Source organism: Accipiter gentilis, chromosome 6 (genome assembly GCF_929443795.1).
Source record: "Accipiter gentilis chromosome 6, bAccGen1.1, whole genome shotgun sequence".
NCBI lineage: Eukaryota > Metazoa > Chordata > Aves > Accipitriformes > Accipitridae > Astur > Astur gentilis.
Window position 1 is genome coordinate 12,209,625 of NC_064885.1, and position 26,442 is coordinate 12,236,066.

General features: G+C 43.3%; 1 protein-coding gene across 2 annotated transcripts in view; it reads right to left on the reverse strand.

The window, feature by feature from the left end:
* The window catches only part of LOC126039943 (S-adenosyl-L-methionine-dependent tRNA 4-demethylwyosine synthase TYW1-like), a 112,025-nt gene that overhangs the window by 27,849 nt on the left and 57,734 nt on the right, over positions 1–26,442 (reverse strand). For both annotated transcript variants that reach the window (XM_049803787.1, XM_049803788.1), the window contains exons 13-14: positions 25,853–25,988; positions 1,831–1,941 (exon numbers count right to left, since the gene is read on the reverse strand). In XM_049803787.1, the coding sequence (XP_049659744.1) occupies positions 1,831–1,941; positions 25,853–25,988 (247 nt within the window). The remainder of the gene's footprint in view (positions 1–1,830; positions 1,942–25,852; positions 25,989–26,442) is intronic.

A 26,442-nucleotide genomic window follows, 5' to 3' on the forward strand; every position in this document is an offset into this window, starting at 1 on the left:
AACCAGCCTGCAAAATTATACTCATATCAGTCCATGAAAAGACCCAAACCCACCCAATCAGGTGGCCATCAGGTGCCAGATGCACCCCTCTGCCTTCCTTGTCCTGTAACCCCTCCTGGTGTTGCAGCTGGTGTTGGTAGGTACACGAGTGATGCTGAACCCCCAGCTACACTACCATGCTATGTGGTTTTTGGGAATGTCATGTAGCCCCTCTCTGCCTCAGTTCATACTTTGGCAAACATGGTGAAGGGCTTAATATATATCCCCTCCTCAGAGAAAGTCCTCGCTGGTTGAGATCTGACAAGCACTGTGAAGTACTTGGAGTGCAGAGGTGACATTTTTGATTGAAGCAGTGCGGGCAGAAGCCTGTCCCAGCTGGAATAGTGTCAGGAGTACATTTATGACCACCGTGAGAATACCTCTGACCACCTCTTCTCGCTTATTTCCCTGGCAGTTCAAGGCATGATTTTGCCAGGGAAAAGCCACTGAGAGAGCTGAGCTCCACACTGCTGGGAAACCATGACTGCAAGGCTGAATCCTTCCCCAGGCAAAGCGAACAGCAGCCCTCCGCCTTGGAGGAGACAGATGTTTGCCCTGGAGAGCACTCAGAAACATTGATTAACTTACACCTGATTCATTTTACTAATTAAAGTCACTACACATGACAGAGCAGTCTAAGTAGCATGTACACCAACAGCCTCATACTCCATGCTGGCGTGTACACTCATCTCTGCCCTCCTTCCATGCTGGAAGAAAGGATCTTGTACAACCAGGGTACAGTAAGAGAGTCAGGAGATGCAAGATGGGAAGGGCCGCATAGGGACACTCCTCCTGCTAGGTTTTACCTGAAGAATATAAAGCAGTCTGATACACATTGTAAAACTGAGGCTTTTTCCTCAAACCATACTCAAAATCTTACTTTGTATTAAGCTATCAATGTCAGCAGCACATTCAGAGAGAAAGAGACCTCTCAATACCAATGATATCAAAACCTTTGGGTTTTATTTCATAAGGAAATTGCAGCAAACTCCAGGCTTTTTCTTCAAAGCAGCAGTAAATAAAGGTTAAAAAAACAGAAAGAGAGAAAGAAAAGAGATAAGAGAAAGGAAAGGGAAAGTCCAGGAGTAATAGAGTTACAAAAATACAGACCTGAGGTAAATGTGCTGGTCTGCAGAGGAGTTGCTAGATGAAAATGCTGATAGTGACTCTTTACAGAATACTTTGTAATGTGTCTTTTTTTACATTCTCTATATACTAAATTGATTAACCCCAAGAAAAAGCACTTCCTGTCCTGCTATATCACACATGTTCCTGTTAGCACCTCTTCCAGTCCCAGAGGGTAGTATTTCCCTGTTTTGCACCACCAGACGAATACCATGTCAGTAAACCAGACATTATCACCTTTTCCCCTGGCAGAATTTGAGACCAGGGTGGGAAGAATAATACCACATATTACCAGCTTGTCCCAGAATATTTTGTTTAAAATGTTGGTTGCCATAAAAAAAAGAGTATCTATTTATCAGTCTCTGCTTTCATGAGAAATATAAAAAAGACCAGAGGGTTATGATTCTGTTGGGCAGAAATTGATGCTGGCTTGTACAAAGTTTGTCTTGCATAACACTGAAGACTGATCCAAATTCACACATAAGATATTAGAAAACTGGCAGCCTAACATTAAAAACAAGAGCTAAGGTCCTTAGTTCCTTATGCGTCACTGAAATCTTTGGAAGAATTGCATTTACTCGTATAAGTTTAAGACTGGGGAGAATGGGGAGGGGGAAAAAAGTAAAATACTGACGGAAAAAAATAAAATAGCTCCGTGCAGCTCACCTTGACCTCAATGAAGTCTGGTTCACCAAGAGATATCAGATCAGCATAGGCTTTGAGTTCATCCACATTCCAAGCTTTCACCAGTGTTAGCCTATAAACAGTACGCTGTTGCTGAAACAAAGGAAAAATTACATTAGCGACACATTCTGACACATGGAGGATGTTCCACCCTCGCACACAGCTTCAAACAGTTGGGGAAATTCATTCATTTATTCCAAGAACCCAGGGGCTAAACCAAACCATACCCAAACCAGGAGCCACCTCACTTGTTCTTTCAAGAAAGGTACTCCACAGCATCTGTGAGCTGAGCCACCTTTTGCTGTACAAAGACTTACCTTCCCTCTATGTATCCCAGGCACTTTTTTTTTACAGGAGCTTTAACTCAATGGGAAAATAATCAGGAAGTTTATCTCTTTGATTTGCTTCCCCAGTCATAAAATCTCACCATTAGTTGCTATACAGATATTTTATTTCCTCCATCTGGATCGTGTGGCATTGGTGACTTATGGACAGGACGAACAAGAACAGAGACCATTCTCTGCCCCATCCGTGAACATTTCCAGCACATCAGGTACAATATTGCAGAGAAAAGGCTTGCCTGTGATCAGTTACGCAGAACATTTTATTGGAAGCACAACGTGACAATTAAAATCACAACCGGGCAACATTGAAAATACCCTGCTTATGACCTAGCCTTATAAAAAGTGTGGTGCAAACCATTAGGAACAAACACAGTAGCTGCAGCGCTAATGGCTACAAGAGCGGCATCCACCCCTCATTACCCTCTGCAGCAGGGCAGCTGGATTTCTGCCTGGCAGCATCCCTGCATGGATCCATCCTCTCCATCCCGCTGCTGAGCGCCACAGCTCCTCATCACACCAGTGCCTCTCCAAGATGCACAGACCCGACTTATTTCTGCGCACAGTGGCAGACAGCACTCTAAGAACTTCTTTCTTTGGAGTTATTCTGATTTTCCTTTCTAAGGGCTGCTCACCAAAGAAGTTACTGGTGACAAAAGGACTTCTACTATCACTATATGCACTTAGCCATGGAACAAATCCAGTCTCACTGCTTACATCTGCTTGTTTCCATTGTTCCCCTATCCTTCCTTTCATCTTCCACTAATGTTTTATTTCACTTATCTCTGGAATTTATTTATAGAGCAATCTTCCAGCAAAATAGTTTTTTGAATTAACCCATTTTCCTTCCTTGACACACTGTAGACTGTAAAACATGACAAAAGTACCAGTTTAGCCAGAGAAAAAGAGCACTGTAACAAATCCGTGGCAGCCCAAGACTCCATAGCTGGGGCCAGACTGTTTCCCAGGCCTGGGACTTCATGGCACAGCAAAGGTGGGAATCAAATTCTCCTGCTCCAGAAAGTCCAGGCTTAGACTCAGGTTAAGAGATTCTCCCCTACCTACTACCCATGACATGCCTGTGGCACGAGGTTACCTGAACTTCAGTGCTACATGTGGGAAGCATGTACGCTATTTGTTTTATTACATTTTTTTCAACTCCGGATAAGCTAGTAAGGAGATCTGCTACCAAACTGAACTTTCTATCACTAAACCTCAGACGGCTTCCCACTGTGATACCTCTGACAGCATCCACTGGCCAGGGGCAAAGCAGGGACAGATCCCAGGACCCTGAGTCCCAGTCCAAGGCTATTAAAAAGTTCATGCTATTATCCCTCCCCAGATAAAACCAATACTTCCCACTACCAATCCCCAATCTAACCATGTTTTAGTTCTTCAGAGCCTCTAACCTACATGCCATGAAGTAAATTTTGCCCTCTGTATAAAAATCAAAACATCACTTACCTAAAACACATTGCTATGTTTTCCATGGGGTGTGGGGGGGAAGTATTTTCTACACCAATTTGCTATGGACACATTCCAGATTATTTACTAACAAATAACTAGAGGAGAAACAAATAAAAACCAGGAGCATCTTCTTCCTCCCACTAACATCTGAACACAGGCAGGGGTAGGTCTTTAGGGTACATACATACAGAGAACTAAACCCAATGCAGGCAGAAATGTCCCAATGCACTTACTCACTCACTCCCTGTCATCTTGGGAACATAAAGCACCAGGTAAACCTCCCAAAATTCTCCAGGGGACAAACATGAGCAAGGGTTTGATACCTACAAGGAGTCAGTGTCTTGAGAAAATAAAGGCACAGCTGCTTTTCGACAAAGTCTGTGGAAAGTAACTTTAAAGAATTATTGAGAAGGCCAATTATTACAAGAATTAAAATAGCTGGCCTTTACTTTACCCATAGCATATAAGCACATATTTAAAAACAAGAGACTCTTTCTTATGATTTGAATGGATTGGCAAAATAAATGTTCAGGCCAAGAGACAACAGAAAAGTATGAAATCAACAGTTCATTACTAAAGAGAAAAACAATGAAGGAACTAATACATAAAATAAATGCATCATTTGCCATATAACAGGGAAAGAAGAAACCAGAGAGAAAACATCTAACAAGAAGAAAAACTCCAATAAACACACGCCTGTCAATCGTCTGAAGTGATTAGATACCCAATTAATCGAGAAATGTCTCCCCAAAGGTCAGCTCACAGTGGTAAACAAATGCAGGCAGCTTCAAGGCAACAATAAAAAAAATTGCATTTTAATCCCAGCCCCTACCAAAGACTGCTGATCCAGACTCAGTCCTGAGACTGGGAGGTCGGGTCCCCAGTGCAATCATCAGAGTGGGGAGCCCCTCATGAAGTGAAGCCTTTAGGGGCATTTCTGGTTTTTTTTCTTTTTTTTTTTTTTTTTTTTGGCAGGATGGTTTCATGCTAAAATTAAGAGTAAATTTCTGGGCACCTCTGTCATGCATAGAAAATGTAGTTTGGCAATGAGCACACAGCAAGTGGGACAGTGCATCCTGTTAAATCCAGCATCATCGCTGCTGCTGGCTGAATAGTCTGCAGCAGTAGAGGATATAAAAAAGGAAAAAAACGAAAAGAAAATCTCAGCCTTAACAAAGAGAAGTAAAACACAGGAAATCCATTTGTGGGATGAAAGTCTTAGAAAATGTACTTGATCTTCAGACAGCAGATACTTGTTATTTGGGGAATTTGAACATAACATACAGATAATGGGAGGCTGGACCAGGCAGAAACTGGTCTCAAGTGCTGGAATTAAGGGTAATGAAAAACATCAACAGACATATGGAAAGCTCCTATAGACTAATGAAAAATATTTAAACATAGCCCAAATGTGAAATGGATCAACTAGAGCTTTGCATGTCACCTTTACTGAGCAGCAAGGGCAAAACCTTTAGGTAACTGAAATGCTTGCAGTTCAGGAGGGCATTTGCTACCCTGAAGGGACATATGTGTGACAAGTGTCATTTACAGTACTGCCACAATGCTTGAAACATGCTTAGAAAATGCCACCAACTGTTCTCCCAAGGTTCAATTCCTTTATGAGATCTTCCAAAGGACAGAAAATGTTTTCTAGAGGCTGAAAGGACCACTCGCAGCAATTAAAAAAAAATATATCAGTAGCATGTTTGTTGGCAGCAAAATTTGTGGTCAACTGATTGGAGGAAGGTGACTCTGGCAGTGCCAAGCCATAATTTCAGAGGATCACGCTGTTATTTTGGAGGGGCTACACTGGTTCACCCCTCTATCTCTGCTGGCAAATGAATGTGCCAAATGCACCCACACCCCATAGGAGACCATGCTGGAGGGGACTGCCCACACCTGATGTTTCTGGCCAAAATATAGTGGAAGCAATATGTTTTTTAAAAAACACCAAGTCTAGTTTATTAAAAATGCATGAAATCAGATTGCGAAGATTAACACAAACCATTATTAATGCAGAAACAAATACATGCTTGGTTCTTATTTGCCAATCTTCAGGACTGCACTTAGAGCCACAACCAGAGCTTCTCTCCCTGGGACAGCTCCCCAGGAGGCAGCACAGAAGAAGGTTTCTTGCTTGCTCTTATACATGTGGCTCAATCCTCTGCTGACACAGAAGATGGGAGTCCCCTGGGGTTCATAAACGTGGGACTGACAACTACGGAGCCCTGCCTCCTCCTGGGATCACAGGTACAACCTCCAGCACTTGTCAACTTCTTTTATACATGCTTGGTTGTTTCCCAAGTGGACCCTGCAATTGCCAGAGCAGATGGGGCAGGTTCAGGGAAGGCCACAAAACACTGACAGCAACTGGAAGAGCTGCCCTTCTTCCCAGTGGCTGCCACCAATACAAAGGGAGGGTGTGACACGAAAGCTGGTGTGAAGGCACATAGCCACCAACAGCTGCTTCTGGCTTGGAGCAGCAGGATGTGCACTCAGGCAGACATGACCAAAACCCAATTGGACTGGCAAAAATACAAACATTTGCAAAAAAATCTTATGCTGACAGAGGACATCCATGTGCAATGATAACCATCAAGCAGCCTGCCAGCCTTCCCTCCCCTTTCCTCTGGTGTCTGAAGTCCAGTCACTTGTCATCTTGCAGGCCAGGGTGAGTGGGGACACCCTCTGCCCAACATCTTGGTGCCTGCAACTACTGGGACCATCTCACTTCTTCCCCCCATAATTTAAAAAGTGTTTTTTAGGGGCTAATTCCTAACCACTCTCCATGCTTTGTTCTTATAACTCTAACAGTTTGCTCTCTCTCCTACTTTGAAACTGGGCTGAAGCATGCAAACACTTTTTTGGGGCAGGGGAGATTCATTTATTCATTTTACACTCGTTCTGCAGAGGGACTAAACATGAATGCCAAAATATGGTTCGAAGCTCAGGCCAACAGGTTGAACACAAGAGGAATGCTGTCAGAGCCAAGTAAATGCAATATTGCAAGAACAGTTTTGTGGAGAGGATGACAGGTTACCAGTTTACTTTTATTACAATATTTTCTAGCGTACATTAAGTACAATGTTTCAGTGAGCATTTCTTCTTACAGCAATGAAGGCTTGCATGAAGGGAGGTACTTTTTTCTCCTCCCATTTAAATCTCCTTTTTAATACTGTCCAATATACATCCTAGATAATTTCAGAAGTCCAACTTTAAAGTTCAAGTACTTCATAAAACTAAAACTGCTACAAGTGCATTAAAAGGGCTTTTCTGCCCATAGGGCAGCACTAACTGACAAGTAATAACCAGTCTGTGTGTATTATCTATCACTTCAATAACTGAACTATCACAAACACCATATTAGCTTCTCACAACCAGTGGTGAAAGTACGTTAAGAAACTAAAACACTGCCAAAGGGATACAGAAAAAAGGTAGAAAAATCAGAAATTAATATTACAACTGAAGAAACTTCTTTCCAGAAGGCAACATCTCTCAAGTGTTATCTGAGAAGAGAGAAAAGCCACTTTTAAAAAAGTGGTAGAGGGTACAGATCAAAATGACTAAGGGCCTAATACCACAAAATGTTATATACAAGTAATCCTTACAGACTGCCAGCAGTACAAATACACAATCCTGTTTTATTAATGTATTATTTGTATTTGGTTGTACAATAGGGCCCCAGGAGATCCTCTTATAAGCACTGAAAAACAAGAAATAAGAGCTTAAGCCCTGAGAACTTGATGATCTAAACCATCAGGATATAAAACCAGACTGCAATGCTTTACTCCCGGCATCTCCAGGAAAAGCAACCATTATTTCACTTCAGACCGCCATCAGAATAACATTAACGGAAAAGTTAATATCATAACAAGCCTTTTGAATGGGTGAAAGTAAAGGGTGTGGAATCACATTTATTTTACCCCAAAAAGCTCTCTATGTAGACAATCAGCCTTCCAGGAAGGGGCAGCTCTAGGGCCCTGCAGGACCACGCATGCCTATCGGGTGGCAAAGGAAAATAAGAGATGGAAAAGAAAAGAGACTGTGCCCTTGTAAATAAATACCTGGTAGGGAGAGTAAAGTGGATAGAGCCAGACTCTTCCCAGGGGAAAGGACAAGACACAATGGGCACAGGCTGAAGCACAGCAAATTGCATTTTTAAATGAAACTTCTACAGAGAAGGTGACTGAACACCAGAAGGGGTCGCCTGGAGAGGTTGAGGAGACTCCATGCTTGGAGATATTCAGCACTCAACCCACCAAGCTGATCCTGCTTTGAGCAGGAAGATTGGACTAGACAATCTCCTCAACAGCTCCCATCCTGCCCATCTAAGAGTTGCAGATTTTTGTCAAGTGCCTTTCAGAAGGAGAACTGAGAGCAGTATGCAGACCATCTCTATGAGGAAGGATTACAAGCTGCAGCTGTTAGAGAAGGTCCCCTTAGATGAGGCGAGCATCAGCACAAACCAACAATTTGGGAGGGCAACAGACAGCGCACGCTGCACTCAAGCGGCCTAATTACAGCTGGAGTGGGAGGCCTACCACCCATCAGGTTATAATCAAAGGAGACTGAATAACCAGCAATTCAGACCTCCGTGAAGAACTGGGAGCAGAGAGAAGAGCAGTTGAGCATGCTGAAGCAAATCTATTCAAGGCTGGGGAAGTCAGAATAACTTCTAAAGTAATACTATGAAAAACACGGAGTTCATTAGAGCAGTTATATGGCACAATGCCTGCACAGCTGCATGGAGAGCAGGATGCATCCTTGCTCCAATACAACCCTCTGCTCTGAGCACTGAGTACGCTCATCCAGCCCAGGCAATAGGACAGCACTCAGCAGTAATCTTCAGCCTTTTCCCGATTGAGACCACGGCTGAAGAGCATGCTTTACAAAGAGTTGATAGCAGAAACAGAATAACTGACTGTTAAAGCGTTATTTTTCCAGTTGTGAACACTCAAAAGCCAAGCAAAGCCTCTTTGGCTGCACTCCAGGCCCAACTGGTCTCCTCACAGGGTTGCAGAACGTTGCACTGGACTTCTCGATGCTTCTGCTCCTATCTGTAGCTGAGCGGTGGAGGAGGAGTCATCTCACTTTGTCTCCACAAGGCACACAACAAAAGCGTTGCATGGCTGCAGGTCACATCACATTCTCCATGCAGCTGGGAGGGCTAAGGATGGAGGAGTCTGGCCCTGCTCAACATCTCAGCAGCCTCCCAAGAGGTTAAGTACCATCATTGTTGAGTTCCTCCAGGCACCCAACACATGCTCCATGCCCCAGAAAGCAGCATCCCTACAGGACCACCCTTCTCTGCCAGGAAAGCCCCTCTCTGTTCCAAAGCTTAGAGGTCAGCAGTGCTTTTACTCTTGCCCTTGGTAAATCAGTTGACTCAGGAGGAGATGCTACTCTGACAGAGCACATCATCAGAACTGCAATAAGCACAGGTCACAACATATGCCAGAAGCACAAAGCCCACCCTTAAGAGCTGCCAGAATAGCACTGGGAAGGACCCGTGCTGCTGCTTAAGGACAATTACCATTGGGTACTGCGAGACCTTCACATTAGGAGATTTTCCTTCAGGCCAGTGCACAGCACTCAAGGAGCAAAGGGACAACGTGTTTCTGTGATCCTGTGCAGTTCTGATGAACTTCTCCAACTCTCAACACACAACCTCAGGTATAAAAAGCAGCTAATGAGGTCCTTTTGCCCACACAGGAAACTAAGCATACATACAGGCTAGAAACTGAGCAATTTGATACAAATACCCCTTGCCTTCCCAAACCCTTGTTCAGGTTATCGTAGCAGCCTTCTCTAAAATATAGCACATGTGGTTTGTATGGGATTGTATGTGATAGCTGGTCCATTAAAGGCACCTTAATACAGAATATTGTTCAAGAAATATCTTAAAAGAAGGAACACCACTGAGAACCACCTTGGCACATACCACACTATGACTTGTTCCCCCAAGTCTTTCAATTTTACTCTTTGGAGGACACCTAAACCACATCAGTGTTGGCAACATGCCTCAAGAAACAGAGATACTGTGCTTTGTCTCTCATTGCATTCTGAAAACTATGTAGCAACTGTCACCCTTCTAATAATGAGGTCCCAAAAATACAAATCAACAGTGGCCAGTTCAGCCTTCTGTTCCCCAAACACCTGAGGACAAAGTAGGCTTGAAGACTAAGGAATGAAGAACCAATCTGGGGAAAAGCAGTATTTGCCCTTGGGCAACTCCTGCTAAAATCTTTCCAAGCTACCCCAAAAAGCATTGCATCCCTTGAGTTCCAGAACAGGGCACAAGGAAAAAACAAACAAACAAACAAAACCCCCAAAAAACCAAAACCAACCTGAACAGGGCTAGGGAAGGATACTTACAATAAAAAAAGCCCTTCATTAAGTGGATCCTAGTCTCTCATTCAGCAGGCAAAAAGAACAAAATCTTTGTCTCAAAGAGTGCCTCATGCCCTGGTCCCAGCAACAGCAATGCCCCACGGCCAGAGCTCAAAGTCATCATCAGGGCCAGCAGACAGGGATGTGGCTCTTCCTCTGCCCTCTGCAGGGTGGCCAAGACTCAGGTGAACCTACAGATGAGGCACCAGGCTGCTGCATCCTTGCACCCTTCCAGAAGCTCACATTGAAGTACAACCCCAGGCACTGTGACAGCTCTGCAGCCCAGCTCAGAGAGCAGCAGGGTGACCCTCTCAGCTGCCCCGGCTATGCTGAGCCCAGCGCAAAGCCCAGCCCTCGGAGCAGCATGCAGCAGCACTGATGTTTCTGCGTGTTTCCAAGGTGGTTACGTTTTCCTTTGAAACCATCCTAAAATTTTCCTAGTCCTTTAACATTTGCAAATGAACGTTTTCTGTATGCGCATATTTTGCCAATGGCCAAATCTCAAAGTCAAACCACTGAACACACCTCAGACCAAGACCCAGCCCACGAGGTGACAACTGCTCTCCTCCCAGCCGCTTGGCCCAGAAGATGCTAATAAAGGATTCGCATGTCAGTTTGACAAAGTGCTCCCTTGTCGCTTCACTAACCAAGAGGGATTGGGGCTGCTTTTTTTTTTATCATTTCTTTTTAATTCCCTCCTCCTCAACATTCATCATTTTGTAGATCAAATATAATTATCCTTCATAAAACATCCCAGGTCTAATCTCGGGAGGAAGAGGGAAGCGTGAACACATCAACTGTGCTGCAAAGAGCAGGTTAGGGGATTGATATGAGTTTGGTTGGGGCAGGGGAGCATCTCCCTTCTCCAGCTGGGGCAGGGAAGCAGTAGGAGCAGGACTGGAGAAGACTGGGACAAAGGGCAAAAACTAGACAAACCTCCTCCTCCTCCAAACCATGCACTGAGGTCCTATAAGACCCTTACCTTGGATTGTGTCACTTGAACTTGCTCTTTTGGTTAAGCAGAGTAACAGCACCCTACTGTTTGGAAGTAAACATAGCAAAACCCAGATTTTCATTTCAACTTGCTAGCTTAAAGTCAGATATTCTGAACACTCATAAACTCCCCTTAGATATAGATAATTTTACTGTTTGAAAAATGGCATTTCATTCACAGACTCCTCAACATAAATCCATCTTTTTGCAGCTAATTAATGTCAAGTAACAAAACCAACACTGTCAATAGAAACACTGCATTGCTTAAATGGAAAAAGCACTCTTGGGGGAGAAGAAATTATGGCGCAGAATCTAAACAAAAATTGTTCTTTCACACAACTTCACAGATCCTTTGCAGGTGTTAGATGATGAGCAGGAAGCCACTTCAAAAGTCAGCTTCTTAGTTTCATTAATATTTCTTATTCCCTTCAAGGAAAGGCTCAACTTGCAAACTGATTTCATGACACATTTTCAGAGTTTCCTAGCTGGCAAAGACCCACTCTGATCGTAATACAAACAGCTGAAAAACTGAAATGCACATGCAATCCCGCAGCCCAGCACAGTGCTGGCACTCTTGGTAGGCTCCTTACTCTCACGCAGCAGCAGTAGGCGAGCTGCCCTTTCTCAGCGACAGTCCCCGCGAAGGGAGAAGCCGTCCTCTCCAAAGACTCGATTTGGTTCCCTTGTTTGGGTTATGCAATGCCTTACTAAGTAAGCAAGTCCTGAATAAAGATATCAAAGCAATTGTCACACTTGGAAATTACTTGTCACAGGGATGCGATCAGAAGAAAACCCCTGCAGCCAAGTATCTATTCACTGTATTCAATAACATGCATCTTTATGCATAAAACCCCACAAAGTACAAAAGACCCAAAACACAGTAAAAGGAAATCTCAAATGCCAACACACACCAAATTTCACAGCCTTCCAAACCCTTCCGGTTCAGCCTGGAGACAGAGTGTTCTGTAAGAGGACTGGAGATCACTTCTGCCTCTCCTGAATCCAGCACTGCTGAGCCTCCAAGCTCCCAGAAGCTCTGCAGATGAGCTGTGGCACCCATCAGGAGAACATCATCAGGGAAAGACTCAGTGCCCTTGAAAGGATGGCAGATTAATCTAGTCTTTTGGCAACCAGGACACCCCCCCCCCCCCCCTTAAATAAAGGGTTCATCACTTCATCTGGGTTCATCTACAACTACATGACCAGCCCTGAAAACAGGCACTGGAGAGATCACATCCTCCTAAAAGTCATATTGCAAACACCTGGAGCATTCTGCTGAGCACATCTGCACAGCAGAAGAGGTTTCTTCCCTTCAAAGATTAACTCGGCACAGAGCACAAAAGTTTTCAGCTTCCCTTCTTCAGGCTAATACAGTCATTAAAGCAAAAAACCTGAACAGGTTATGCTGCGTAGGTATCTACTAAAAACATACATTGTTCAAGCATTTGCTATTAATACACCAGTTTAAAGCAAGCTAAAGCTTTGTCTTCATTGCTAAAAAAGGTGCATATTACCATAGGATAATTAACACATTATCTACTCTGCTGTAAAACCAGAGCAAAGCTCAGAACTTTGATTTTACTGCTAGGGAAGTGAGAGCGCTCAACCCCAGCATTTACCTGCACATCAGCACCAAAGCCCTCGGCCTTCGCCCAGGATCTTACAGTATGACAGTTGTCCCTATGTCATCCCCAGGACACAGGAGAAAACCAACCTTGTCACCACCACCCTCTTTTTGGGCCCTGCACCAGCTCCAGCACAACATTCGATTTCTAATGCCAAAGAAACTAGGATGTTTTTAAAAAAACAACCTCAAACTTCAAAAAAACCAAACCACAAACCTGGTACTATCTTTTCATGCAAAACAGATTCCTGCTCTTTGAGAGAGAATCGGCTAACAAAACCAATTATAAGGTGCACACGTCCAAATGATGAGGGACTGATCCCACATCTCATCTTGACATCTGGACCCCAAGTCAGTCCCCCTAGACAAAGGCCAAAGAGCAAAGCAGACTGTAATTCTTTCAGTTTTAATATACTTCTGTAAGAAATGAAAGTGTCTCTATCAAATAATATTATTATTATGAGGTGCCAAGTCTGAAAGCCCTACAAAACTTCTTATTCTTCTAAAGCCTTGAAAATAAGATGAAAAACTCTCATGAATAATAATTACAAAACCAGTAAAGTTGGACTTTTGGTTTGCACCAGTTTTTTTAAAAGACAGAAGTCAGTCAACATAACTGTTCTCGTCTCATACAAAAAAAAGTGTGTATTGACCAGCTTTGAAATTCTGCCTCAAAATAAAAAGAAAATCCTGGAGTGAGACAAGCACATGAACACTAATTCCCAAGCCAGAATTTTAAACCAAAAAAGCCTCTCAGCCTGTGAGCAGTCCTGTTGATGTACAAAGCATAAGAATAAATGATCCAGACTGGAAACCAAGGAGAAAATAAATCAAATATGATTATCTTACCTTCCTAAACCAGCATCCTAAGTCACATTCCCCTCCACAATCGTTCTGCCTGTACTCGCCACCTATTGCTTGTAATCTACTTTATTGCTTCACACTTCAGTAGAAATTAACAGTTAATTTAGTTAAAAATCTCTAGAAATAAAACAAAGTATAGCAACAACTTTGTTCTGAGACCTAAAAATGTTAAGTAAATCCAGAACCACGACTACTCCTTATTCATTTTCCGTGGACTTGTTTTCAATACACTTACTCTTGTAAATCAGCACCAACAATATTCCAGTGATTATTTATATCCTTTCAATATTTCTAGGGCAGTTTCACAGAATTATCATGTAAAATTTATGCCAAGGGAAAAAAGTCCAACGCAAGGTAACTTAAAATAGAAGAATAGCATTAAAACAGATCATATCAAATCATCAGGAAAAAACCACTGAGTTTACTGTTAAACAGACCACACAGCCTGACAATATTTCATTTCCTGGGGAAATAGAGTATGTTTAACACCAAACAGCCAGAAAAAAGCATTAGCACAAGCCTGAATAGCACTCCCACTGAGCCCTGTGCCAAACAATCATCACAACCAAAGATAGGCTCAAATCTGAGCAGAAAGTGAACTTGTGAAACTAAAAAGCCCTTTCACCACGATAAAAGCCTTCAGCAACACTCCAAGTTTGTGTCCAGGTCCCACTGACTTTGAAGGGACTTAAACCAGAAGCTTGACAGGGGATGCTCTTGTGAAGGCTCCCAAATATAGGTGAGATCAGGACCTTTTCCACACAGGCATCTTCCAATTAAGTGTGGCAGCAGTCCCGTGGGTTGGAGCCGCAGCTGCCACAGCAGCAGAGACCTGCCACACAGGCACCAACTGACAAGCACTTTGTCCAGCTCCAGCTGCTGCTCTTCAACACAGAGTGAGGACAAACCCAGGAGCTCAGCCAGCAGCTGACCTGCTCGGCCACCTTGGCTCCATCCCATCTGCAAAACTATCCCTTTGCCAAAGGGTTGCAAAATCCAGGAGAATCACTGACTTGCTTTGATCTGACCATAAAAATGATTTCTCTTCAAGCTGAATAGGCACCTCTACTTTCATCTGGGCCAGCACTTTGCATACAAGGTCACAGGATGGGGTAGACGTATTTGTGTCTGGTCACATGTGGGAAAGAGAAGAGGCATTCAGAGCCAGTCTTGTGACGAAGAAGAGCTGAAACCACCCTCTGGGACTTCCCACAGCCTCCTTTTGTTTCACATTCCCCAAAACATCCCAGCTCCACACTGTTACGTCCCTCTAGCTTCATGACCTGATGCCTCCAGCTTGGCTGCTTGGCCAAAGATGAGGGTAACCTGTGGTACCTGGTGCGGTGGTCCTTGGAGAGGCTCCGTTTCAAACATGTCACTTAATAGTGCACCGTTGTAACCCCAGCAGTGCAAGGAAGTCAAGAAAAGGACAACGTTAAGAACAAACTACAGAAAAGGAAGGAAGCCCCAAAGAGGGCAACAAGGAGGAAAGTTTGCCTCAAACAATAACGTGCAAAGTATCTCAACACACAGATCGGGAAACTTAAAGAAAAAACTTGAACAGCATTCTTATGTGCAGAAAAAAAAAGTGAGGGATAAGAGCAATTTAAAAACAGAGCTCAGCTTTAGCCAAATGCTTCTGGCTAAAGAATGAACTGAACGTTCACCAAAGTCACTTTGGATCCAACGGAGGAACCCTGTTTCCCCCACATCAGCTGCCAGGTGTTCACTATTTTTACGCCATCCCAGCAGTTATTTATACATCCAGCCAAAGACTTGGATGCTTCCTTACAGACCTCTGTAGCTGGAAATCTCAGCCAGAAAAACAACATCCCACTGAAATTTTGCATGGCTCTGAAAGAATATTCCTCAAAATCAGTGCTTTTTGCTCAGCAATGGACGAAACAGGACAGAAGAATAAACTGCATTTTAAAATAATCCTGTAATAACGGTGGTTTAAGTGAGCAACTGCAGTTTAATGAAAAATGAAGAGGCAACACGTCTGTAAGGTAAAAAGACAATCCATGATTTGACAACACGTCAGCACCTTCATGGGTATAACTCACAGAGAGCAGCAGCCAGCAATGCAGACACAACGGATGCGTGACTAATGGCGCGGCATACAAGCTCAACTGAAGCCTGGGAAAGGGCTATTGTACTTAAGAGAATAAACTGACACTCATTATCTTGGGAAACAGCAAACCAGCAATGCAACTTCAAGAGTCAAATGATGAAAGCAGAGATTGATCTGCTATAAAAACATAATTACCTCATTAAAAATCACTCTTGCAGTCTGCGAAGCAAGGGATTTATAATATTTTTCTCCTGGGTTTTGTCCAAATCATCTAAAAATAGAACTGAAAGCCCCACCACGATTTGCTGAAAAACCTGCCGTTTTATTTAACAAAGAACAACATAAACAAGGAGTCTGAAATAAATTTCTTTCTTATTAAGCTATCCTTGCAAGCCTACTGCTCTTGTAAAGCCCTAACTCAGGAGTTAGGCTCTAAAGTAATGAACATTATGGAAACGTAAATAAGCTTTAAGCATTTTAACTGCCCATCCTATTAAATAGTTGAGCTTCAGCTTGAGCTGGGGACTGAGAGCACTCCTGCACAGTGTGGGGGCACAGCAAGACATGCCAGGAGGTGACACGCGGAGAGGGGACATTCTCCACCTGACCGTGCACAGGAACAATGCTCCACATAGGCAGGCTTGTAAAAGCAGCACCTGGATGATGCTCTGCAATGCACTTGGGGTCTGGAGATCACTCCTGCTGCAAAACAGCTCTTTGCCAGACAGCAGCTGCTGTTAACCCCCCTCCAAACACTTCTCACTAGCACTACCTAAGTGTTCAGATGCAGCACTGGGAGTCTTTCAGCAGGTCCCGCAGGCTCTGTATCTCGCTCTTTATTTTGAGCAGTTACCCTCTGAGCTTTAGCCTTGAGGAGCTGGACTCCTTTCAATTCCCACTGGTTTACAGGATTACTCCCTACAGATACAATCTAGGAAAATTTGTAGAGCATCACCACTTCAGAGCAGGCAGCAGTACTTGAACTCCTCAGCCCTTGCCCCCGCACTTCCATCTGCTGAGACAGTTTCCTCTCCTGGCTACCCCAGTCTCACAGCCAGGTCAGCATCATGGAGCACCATCTGGAGGGACTGTGCCCTGGCAGCCCCCAACACAAGAATCACTTCTGCTTGTAAAGAAACTGCCACTACCTTTCTGTGCAGCACTCCGGTCCCCTTGCAGCCACACAAAGATACATCCAGCAATCCACTGCAATCTCTCCTATCTCGACATGATGAAAACCACTACAAGTTCTTTCGCATGTCCCAGGACCACTAGGTGACCATCACAGACTGCACCCCTGATCCAGACTACATATACCTACTAGGGGGGACATCCCTGTGTACACCAGCTCCAACAGGGACAGTCAAAGGCAAAGTTAATCTCTTCGCAGTCCCACTCCTGTGTGTGATGTACTCTCAAGTGCAGAAACATGAGCATGAAGTAACTGGGCATCTCCAGAAGCTACCAGATGGGATGCTCTTGAAGCATCACACAGAACATTAGAGCTCTCACTTGTCACCACACAGCATCCTGCTGTCCCCACATCACTCAAAGTGTGGTACTGCTCCATCAGATTCATAAGTTGGTTCCCCACAGACAACTGCAACAGAAGCAATGCATGAAAATGGAGTCTTTAGAGCAGAATCAGAGGGATTTGCTCAATGCAACAGAGGCTGAGTGAAGCAGGAAAGAGAATTAACCTCTTAACACAAATTGTAGAAATAATCCAAAGTCATGGCAAAAAACAGGGCTAGTGTCAGGGTCTAAATGCCAAGCCTCTTTCCTGCAGAGCACCTGTGAAGCAGACAGCTTCACAAACCTTCCTGAATGCAAACATCGGGTGTGAGGCACCATGCATTGCTACTGATGAGCACCATCTCCTCACCTAGTTTCACTGAGGCATGTGTTCAACTATCAAATTACATTACAGTTGTGGAAGGTGGGTATCTGCCTCTCTAGCAGCCTGAACAAAAATGGCAACTTTCCGTTTGGTCAACTGCCGGCACGGCCAGAGCCTTTGGCAGGAAGGCTGCCTAGCAAATGCTGGACGAAGAATATAGCTATGCTATGCAGTCTTTACCTTCTGTAAAGGAGTGAGTCCAATCTGTAACACAGTAATCAAATCTTGCACATTTCAAAGGTATCCATGAGCCTGATATATGGATTTAAAAATTATGTTGCATCTTAAAAAAAAAAAAAAAAAAAAAAAAAAAAGAAGTCACAACAAAGGGTAAAGTCCTAAGCATCTCTGGATGCACAGTGCAACTTCTACTCCTGCTTGAGGAGCCTGCCTTGGGGTGGGGGTACATGTTTGACATTACCTGAAACCCTGACATCTGGAATTAAAGCATTCTTTTAGATACCCAGTCTCTACAGAAAGCCTTCAGATCCTCCTACTTTCACAGAACGTTGGACTCTTCTGAAGAGCCCTACAGGGAGATAAGGCTCCTCAGGATTGTTAAGCAAATATCAACACAAAACCAGAACGAAATAAATGCAATGAGGCAGACACACATTTTTATAGGTCTGTAAACTGCTGCATTAGCACTACAGATCATCAACTCTCCAGTTTCAGGGCTCACTACCACCTATACTATGCTCCTCTGTTTTCAGAGCTAAGCAGTTAGAGGAGATCATTTACAGTGCATCTAATATCGGTTCCTCCACCAAACAGATTTATGAGCAGCCAAGTGCTCTTCTGGGATAACAAGAAAGGGAGATCCCCAAATTAGTCAGCACGGTAATTGCACCCGACTATTGCACTTAGAAATGGCTGAACAAATTTGACAGAAGCCGAGCTCACCCGTCACAAAGGCCTTAATTGTGTAAAAAATGAAAAATAAATCACCTTTGATTTGCCAGTCTGCTTTGACCTTTTGTCACTGTTACTAATTACCAGCTTTCCGTATTCAAGTATGTACAAGACAATAAACTCCACAAATTTATATGAGAGATGCTCCAGCAATTTAGCAGCTTCAGAGAGACTCTGAATCCATGTGTCGTAGTTCCTGCATTTCTTACATTGGCAAATCTAACAGCAGTTTCATCCAAGGAGAAAATGCAGGACTTGGCTCTCAAGCACACAACTTGCAAGTCAACAAGGCTCCAGATGGGTTACTTCAGCAGCTATGGAAATGGGGTGGGGCACATAGTTTGGGAGGTCACAGACCACCCCATTGCTATCATTTACAGCCACCAGCAAGTGTCCAAAGTTACAGTTACCCAACTCACACCACCAGCTCACTTTGGATTTTTAGGGGCAGAGAGCCATACAAAGGAACAGGGCCAAGGCACAAACATCTACATGCAACAAGGAAAAAAGCACTTCTTTGCATGAGCTGGTTTATTGCTAAAAGTTGATCTGACAAAGGAAGTATAGGGTCAGATTCAGCTCTTGCCGGCACTCAGGTAACCCAAAGAAGCTGAAAAGGGAGCTGAGGAAGAAGATTACTGACAAGCAGAGCACTGAAGACATGACCATTCCCTGAGCTCTATTGCCACCTACCTGCTGCAGGATACTTCCCTAAAGGAGAACCAGGGGAAGAGACCAAGTGCTCCTCAGCTGCTTCAGTCCCAAGCCAACTAAATTTGGTCAAATCACCTTCAGCAGCAGTTTGAGCCAAGCACACTGATCTCGCCCTGAAACAGGAGAGCCTTCCCAGAGCCCACCCCACCAGATGACATGCAGCACTGAACAGCCCTGGGGCACCAAGTCCATGTGTCACTCCAGCTATTCTGCAAGCCTGGACCCAGCAGCCCAGCCTCTGTCATCCGAACATACCTGCACTACTCAGTCCATCATAGCTAAGCACTTACAAAAGGATTTCTCACCCCCTCCAACGCAGTAAGTCTTCCTGATTTTATTTGCCTTGCACAAGTCCGTAAGTATGCTCCCTCTGCTTCAGAAGAGGACCAACACACCCATTACCACACTCCCATAAAATCCATTTTCTTGTTTGCAGTGTTTTCGCCTCAATTACACACTCACCACCCAAAATGAGAAAATAGATCACTCTTGCAGATGCTTTGTCAACTCATCTTTCCCGAAATGTCAAATGAATGGACTCAATGAACCCAATAAATGCTTCTTATCTGAATCATCATGCTAGCACCATTGATAATCGGTCACCAAGTAGAAAAATCCAACAGCTAATGCATTTAGCAGAATGGAATATTATGCAATGCTCTGCACAATCCCAATCTATGGCATTTGGCCCAGTTACTTCAACTTTATAGGCTTAAATAAAAACATGTTTTAAAATAAAGTGCAGATACAAGTTTCTTTTGCCTAGTTGCCACAAGCAGAATTTTAGGCTCGCTCTTTCCTTTTTAAGAGTTCACATAAAAACACACACATGCTCTGTCTTCTCAGGGTGCTTTTACATGAAGACTACTGCTCTATTTCACAACTAGAGAATGAAAATGTGAGAAGACATCCTCAAGACCACAGAGCCTGTTGGGGTAGTTGGGAGTTCTGGCTCCCAGAGCCAAGCCCCAGGCAACAAAGCAACCCTTTGATAGTGATTGGGTTAATAAATAACAGAAGGGCAGGAAGGGGGAATAGAAAATGGTTTGAACCAAGTTCTCTAAAAGCCAAGTCTGGCATCTCTCACGCAGCCTCTAGGAAGAGCTCAAGGCAAAAGAAAGATCATGTTTAATAAATGGTAAGAATAGCAAATGCTTCTTTAATGTTAAGTAGGAGAAAAGCTAGGCAAGCTATATCATGTGTGCTAGTTAAGGAGCAAAAGAGAAGAGTGAACTTGGAAGAGGAGGAGGAGGGCCCTCTGTTTCTCCCATTTACATTTCATAGGTCAGAGCCCATTTCCCAAAGACATGGGAAGGGGGAGAAGTGCCTTCTACCAACAATGAGGGTGGCAGCCGGGCAGCCCCTCTGCAGCCATAACTACTCCCCTGGCAAGAACAAGCAGCAAGCAAATAGCCCACAGACCTGGCTACTCCAAAGCACCAGGCAGCAATGAGGAGGAGGGGATTGATGTGGGATAACAGACAAAGCATTGGACAAGGACTAAGACAACATGGATTTTACCCCCACCTCTGCCTCAGGCTCACTGGGTGGCCAGAGGCACTTTGCCTTCCCCCCTAGCCTCACTATCCTGTCTTCGTAAGACACACAATAACAACCAGCAGCTTGGAATAACAGGTCATTTTGATTATGAAGTGTGTTTATGAACATTTTTCCCCTTTTCTTGCCTGCAAGCAAACAAAGAGGCACTGGAACAGGCAGAAGAAATAAGATTTCACTCCCTTTGCAGCCAAGAACCTCACTAAAGCCTCATTTGGATTGCTGCTTACTATAAGCTAAACTAAAGGAGATGATGTATTTCAGAGACAATAACTTAGTATTAAACATCATACCTTTGTAACACTCATATTGCATTTCAAAAGGCTTACACCAGAAGCCTCATTAGCAAAACCATTAAAACAAGCACACAGCTGGTGGAAAGCATTTACTGTGCAGAAGAGTCAAATTTTTCTAAATTTATAGCAGCAAAATTGATTGCTGATTCTAACATCTGTTGCAAATTTTACATTTAAATTCTCCTTAAATATTCACTTAGCTCAGAAACATCAGACTATGCTCTACAAACCAGTTTCCCTCCCCCAGTAACCACATAAATAATCCCCATGCAAATCAAGTGTGCTCTTTTCATAAAAGCAATTGTTTCTGTCATATATTATATAATAAGCACTAAAACGTGCTTAAGATGTAACTCAATGTATTTACACTACGTTTGTAATCACATAGAAGCCAAGGGTAACTTTGAAGAAAGGATCACATTGGAAAAAAACCCACTAAAGTAAACAGCACCAGATGCAAGCCTGAAAACATTTAAATATGCAAGCTGGCATCTACATCATCCAGAAATATGAAAGAAACTACCTGTAAGCAGCGTGCAAATGCAGACCTGGAAGATGGTAATAGGAGATGTTTTTGTATTTCATGCCTTTCTCTGGACAAACCATCTCTAGCACTTTCCAGCAAGGAGTACATAGCCACAGGCACCAAATCCATGCACTGTCAAATATGATATCCTAGGACAAGTAGGGCTAAGAGTTTCCCTTTTTCATCCTTTCTTAATTAAAAAAAAAGGGGGGGGGGGGGGGGGGGAGAGACATTTGCTACACCTTGCCCGCAGAGCCATGACCCTGTTTCTCTACAAAATCTTAATTCTCTTGAAGCAGAAAAAGATTGAGGGCAAGGTTTTAGCTGAGATCTAAAGCAAGAGTCATGTATAATTTCTAAAGACACAAGTCTAACTGAACTCCAGAAAGTGCCAACAAGCTGTTTCTTTTGCTTTTTGTGACCCTCCTGGAAGGACAGGAAGGATAAGGCTCTGCTTCATCATCAGTTCCTGCAGTGCCATAACATCTATTAACCTAAAGGGTTTTTTCCCCCCTGTTTGCTTTGTGCATGACTCCAATCTGTTTAAGAGAACATTGGCACCTGTCCTCTGAAAGTTAAAGCAGTTCAGCAATGCCTACTTGGTGTCTGGCAGCACAGCAAGTACTATAAGGCACAGAGTATCGAGCAGATTGGACAGGATTTATCATGATTAAGTCAAGAAGATACAGACAGAAGAGGTGACACCACGTCAAGGTTGGAAGAGTGCTCGTCAGAGCACATGAGCAACACCAGGGACCTTTTTCCCAGTGCTCATCAAGCCCATGAACATCCGTGGACCAGCAGCCACTTGCTTTCAAGAGTTGTCTTACTCTCTCAACAGGTGGAAAAAAACATGCTCGGAGATGTTGCAATGTAATGTTAAAACCACAAACAGGGCACGTTCTGCTGGTATGTCCATCACCTTCTTTTCTCCAGTTATTTTCAAAGTGCTCGGGTAGAAATCTGTAAGCACTTTTGCCATACTGAGTCACTGCATCCCCACTTCATTTATCAGCAACTCTGTGGGGGATTCCCATTTGTCTCAGTCAACATCCCTGTCACTTGGGAAAACACTTGGTGATTTATGGATGACAACACCAAGAACAACAGTTTTCAAAGTTTCTCAACCTACAGAATCTGGTCTAATAACAGAGGGAAACGGAGCACAAAGTCAAAATACAAATAGATCACAAGTCTGACTGCTGGTGGATGAGAGCTCACAGAACATCGGTTTCTTATTTTCTTGCTCAGACAGCACGCTTTTAGTTAATGGTATTTTTGGAAAAAGCATCAACTTGATCATAAAACTTCAAGAGATGGAAAATCTACCTCTTCCCTCCTGAGCTTCTGGACCCTCATTATTAATCTGTACCTCATTTCTCATTTGGATATAGCACTATGAAGCAGCAGTGGCTGGAAGAAATACCTTTCAACCACTAGAACAGAGATTTCTCATCCTTACAACAAGAATAAGGATTCGCATCCTTAGCACTTGCTCCAAGCGCTTGTCTATCAAGTCAAGTCACCTCTCAACCGTTCTTATGAACTCAAGGCTGTCAGAGAACAAGACTACAAGACTTTTCAAACGTGACGTTTGGAAAGGGCACATTCTAAATTGCACATGTTAATGTCTTTCTTCTTCCTCTCAATTTAATTTGGAGGGCAGAAGACACATGACAAGAAACAAATGAAGCCTTCTGGGAGCCTACCTGCTGTTTAACATAAACTCCTCTCTCAAAAAACATTTTCAGCACAGAAAATTTAACACGAAAATCATCTCAATGAGAATCACTCTAGAAAGAATAAAACTTGCTCCAAATAGTAGTGGACAAAGAGGGGGTTTCTTGCTGTTTGCTGCAGGAAGAAGTATCACAAAAGATTTTTATCTTTTATTCCTGAACTTCCTTTGAAAATGCCGTAGCAACTAATCACCAACATGCTGTATGATGCTGTCAAATCATACTGGGAAGTATTCATTATTAAATTCACTCCTTTATTAAGGGCTCAGGAACTTTGTGGAGAACTACAGTTAAAATAATGAAATCCATTATCAGTATAACTACCTCATTAAGGCAACAGATTTGAAACCCAACTCTTTGCCCAGGCCCTTCCATTTCCATTTTAACAAGAATCAGCCTGGTTTTTGGTGGCAGGAAAGAGAACAGCCACAGAGGACATCTTCACTCCTTTCTCACCTAGGACTGTGTCCTCTTCTCCTCCTTTCTCCCACTGGTCTGTCTGGATTATCAACACTTTGCAGCAGGACCTGTCTCTAACTACCCATCCCTGCAGTATCAAGCACAGAGCCCCGGGAACAGCCAGCAGGATAACTGTGCAGGAACAGCACTTGCCAAACAACACAATGGCAAGCACAGCAAGGTACAACTTGTGTTTTAAATGTGCATAGATCAAACCTATCCATGATTCTTATTAGCAGTGACTCATATCAGCTGCAAAGCCAGCTTGTGTCAGTCTCACGAGAATTGAATAAGCCTGGATGGTTTGTCAGGCCATGTGAAAATATGGGACTTTTATTTTGTTTCCAGATATATTAGCATCACTTACCCAACACAATGCATCAGCACTTCCCCACCTATTCTGAAATAGGAGCTGTATTCTCAACGATCAGCAGACACATTAGCTTTTACCATCTTTCATTCATCACAGTCCTACAGAACGGTGCTTAACATCACACGTGAACACCAAGTGATGTGCTCAGGAGGAAACCAGAAAGGTCCTTCTGCCTAGAAGCAGTTCAAGATAATTTTGGGGTACCAGAACCATGTATAACATTAAGAAAAACCTAACAAACAGCAGCTTCCCCAGACTTCTTGCTGTCCCACATGTGTGATGATGCAATATGCAGCTGAGCAGGGGCTGGCAGAACAGTGTATTACCAACTGGAGCAACTATTAATTGGCTCTTGTATTATCAGTGTTTCAAGGACCCTTCAAAGTGCAGTTGCTTTGAGGAGAAAATGCACCTGCTAGTTGAGCTTCTTTTTCCTCTCCTCTTCACCTTGACCAGAGTATTTTTAGCTGTATGGACAAACTTGCCAATACTTTCACCTTCAATTCTTTGCAAGGAAATTTCTGACAACACACAGCAATGAATGAACCCTATCTATCCAGGGTCAGAGGAGGCAGAATGGAAGAAATGATGGGCAAAAGCAAGTTCCCAAAAGACTTTTTCAATGTTTTTACCTTCAATATTTTAGTTCCCCTTCTTTCCACAGCCTCCTCTACTCACACAGAGAACTTAGGTTGTACCTCATTCCAGTAAGCTCAGAGTTTGGCCTGAGATTTTGCTTAACAAGATCAGCCTGCACATTTGCACGCAAACAGCTTGATCAAGCTACTTACATACCTTTGCAGAAGAAAGTGTTGCTCAATTACACCAAGTCTCCCAGATCTACTAATGTAAGTACACTGGCAGAAAATGGTCCAACATTGTCATCTCAGAAGGCAGAAAAACTCCTTATTCAAATGAAACAGACTCTCTTGTCTGTTTATCTCAGCAGGTAACACGTCAACTTCTGCCAAATCAGTAAACAGAAGTACTTGCTTCCATCAGAGCACAGTATCAGTAAACAAGAGAGGGAAGACGTGCTCATGAAGCACTATTCTTATTAATTCATGTGACGCTGGGACCACGAGTGCTTCATTAATTACAACAAAAACCTACATGGTAGACTAAGTTCTGAGCTGGCAGCAGCAGACATGATCCCACGGGCCTTCAGGTCATTGTTCAGCTGTCTCAGACACACACAAACTACTACAAACCACTGACGGTATAAAGGATCACCCTTGCTATTATGCTCAGATCTACTGTTTTGGGTAAATCTTCCAGAAATAAGCAGATTTCTATGTAGCAGGAGGGCAACTAGAGCTAGTAAACTCCAGCACACACATAATGTCCTTTATGTTCTGTAGCTTCAAGAGAACCTTTGAGAACCAGTGCTAAGAGCCACATGGGAATTTATGACTCTTCCTAGGCTTCCCTGAATTTCCAGTTTTCCTTCCACAGCCTGCTTTCAGTGTAAACGCCTCTTTAGGAAATAATCTATTATTTTGTAATCTCTTAATCTCTCATGCGTCTATTAACATTCACAGCAGAGTTTACTGTCCCATTTCTGCTCTCCTTTTGTCATTAAATTTCTCCCCACATGGAAAACTAATCAAACTTGCTGGACTTTATACACCTTAAAACACGTAAAATGCTCCCAACACATCCAGAAGCCACTCCACAGTCCATCTTAAGCCTCTCAAATCTTCTACTTTTGTCCTGAGTAGGTAAGGTGCAGAAAGAAGAAAAAAATATTTAAAAATACATTCTTAACTGGGTACCTTTTCAGACAAGGCTTTTAAACTGTCTAGAAACCTCTGCCAGAAATCCTTGAAGAGGGGTCGATCAATTCTCTTCAGGCTCTCTTTGGTGCTGGCATCCACGCTGACATACAGCTGCGTTACTGGCCCAAGGTTCCTTGGAAATAAAAGGGAATTGTTTTCAGACATTACTACTAGCTGAATTTGTGTTTTCCTACCAAAGCACACATAAAACACAGTATCTCCAAACAAGCTGCTCTGCTGGTCCAGTAGTGACTTGAACTATACAGTATTTACAGGGAAAACTATCAAAGTCCAGCAGTTCATCTCTGCCAAGTGACCATTATCTTAAAAGCAAGACGTTACAATCTACTTTCAACAAATAATACACCCAAAGCTAAAAATGTCACATACAGAGGCCTTGGCTGACATTTTAATTATCTTTTCCTCACTGAACTGGAACATATTTCACTCCAGTGTAGCTGTAACATTCAGAAAGGCTTCCCAAAGCAGGCTGCCAGGGGTTCATGTGAGGCACTGAAAGGCTCTGCTTCTCACCACAGCCCCTATGGTTAAAAATCATAAAGCTCAGCCCCTTCCCAAAGTTTTAT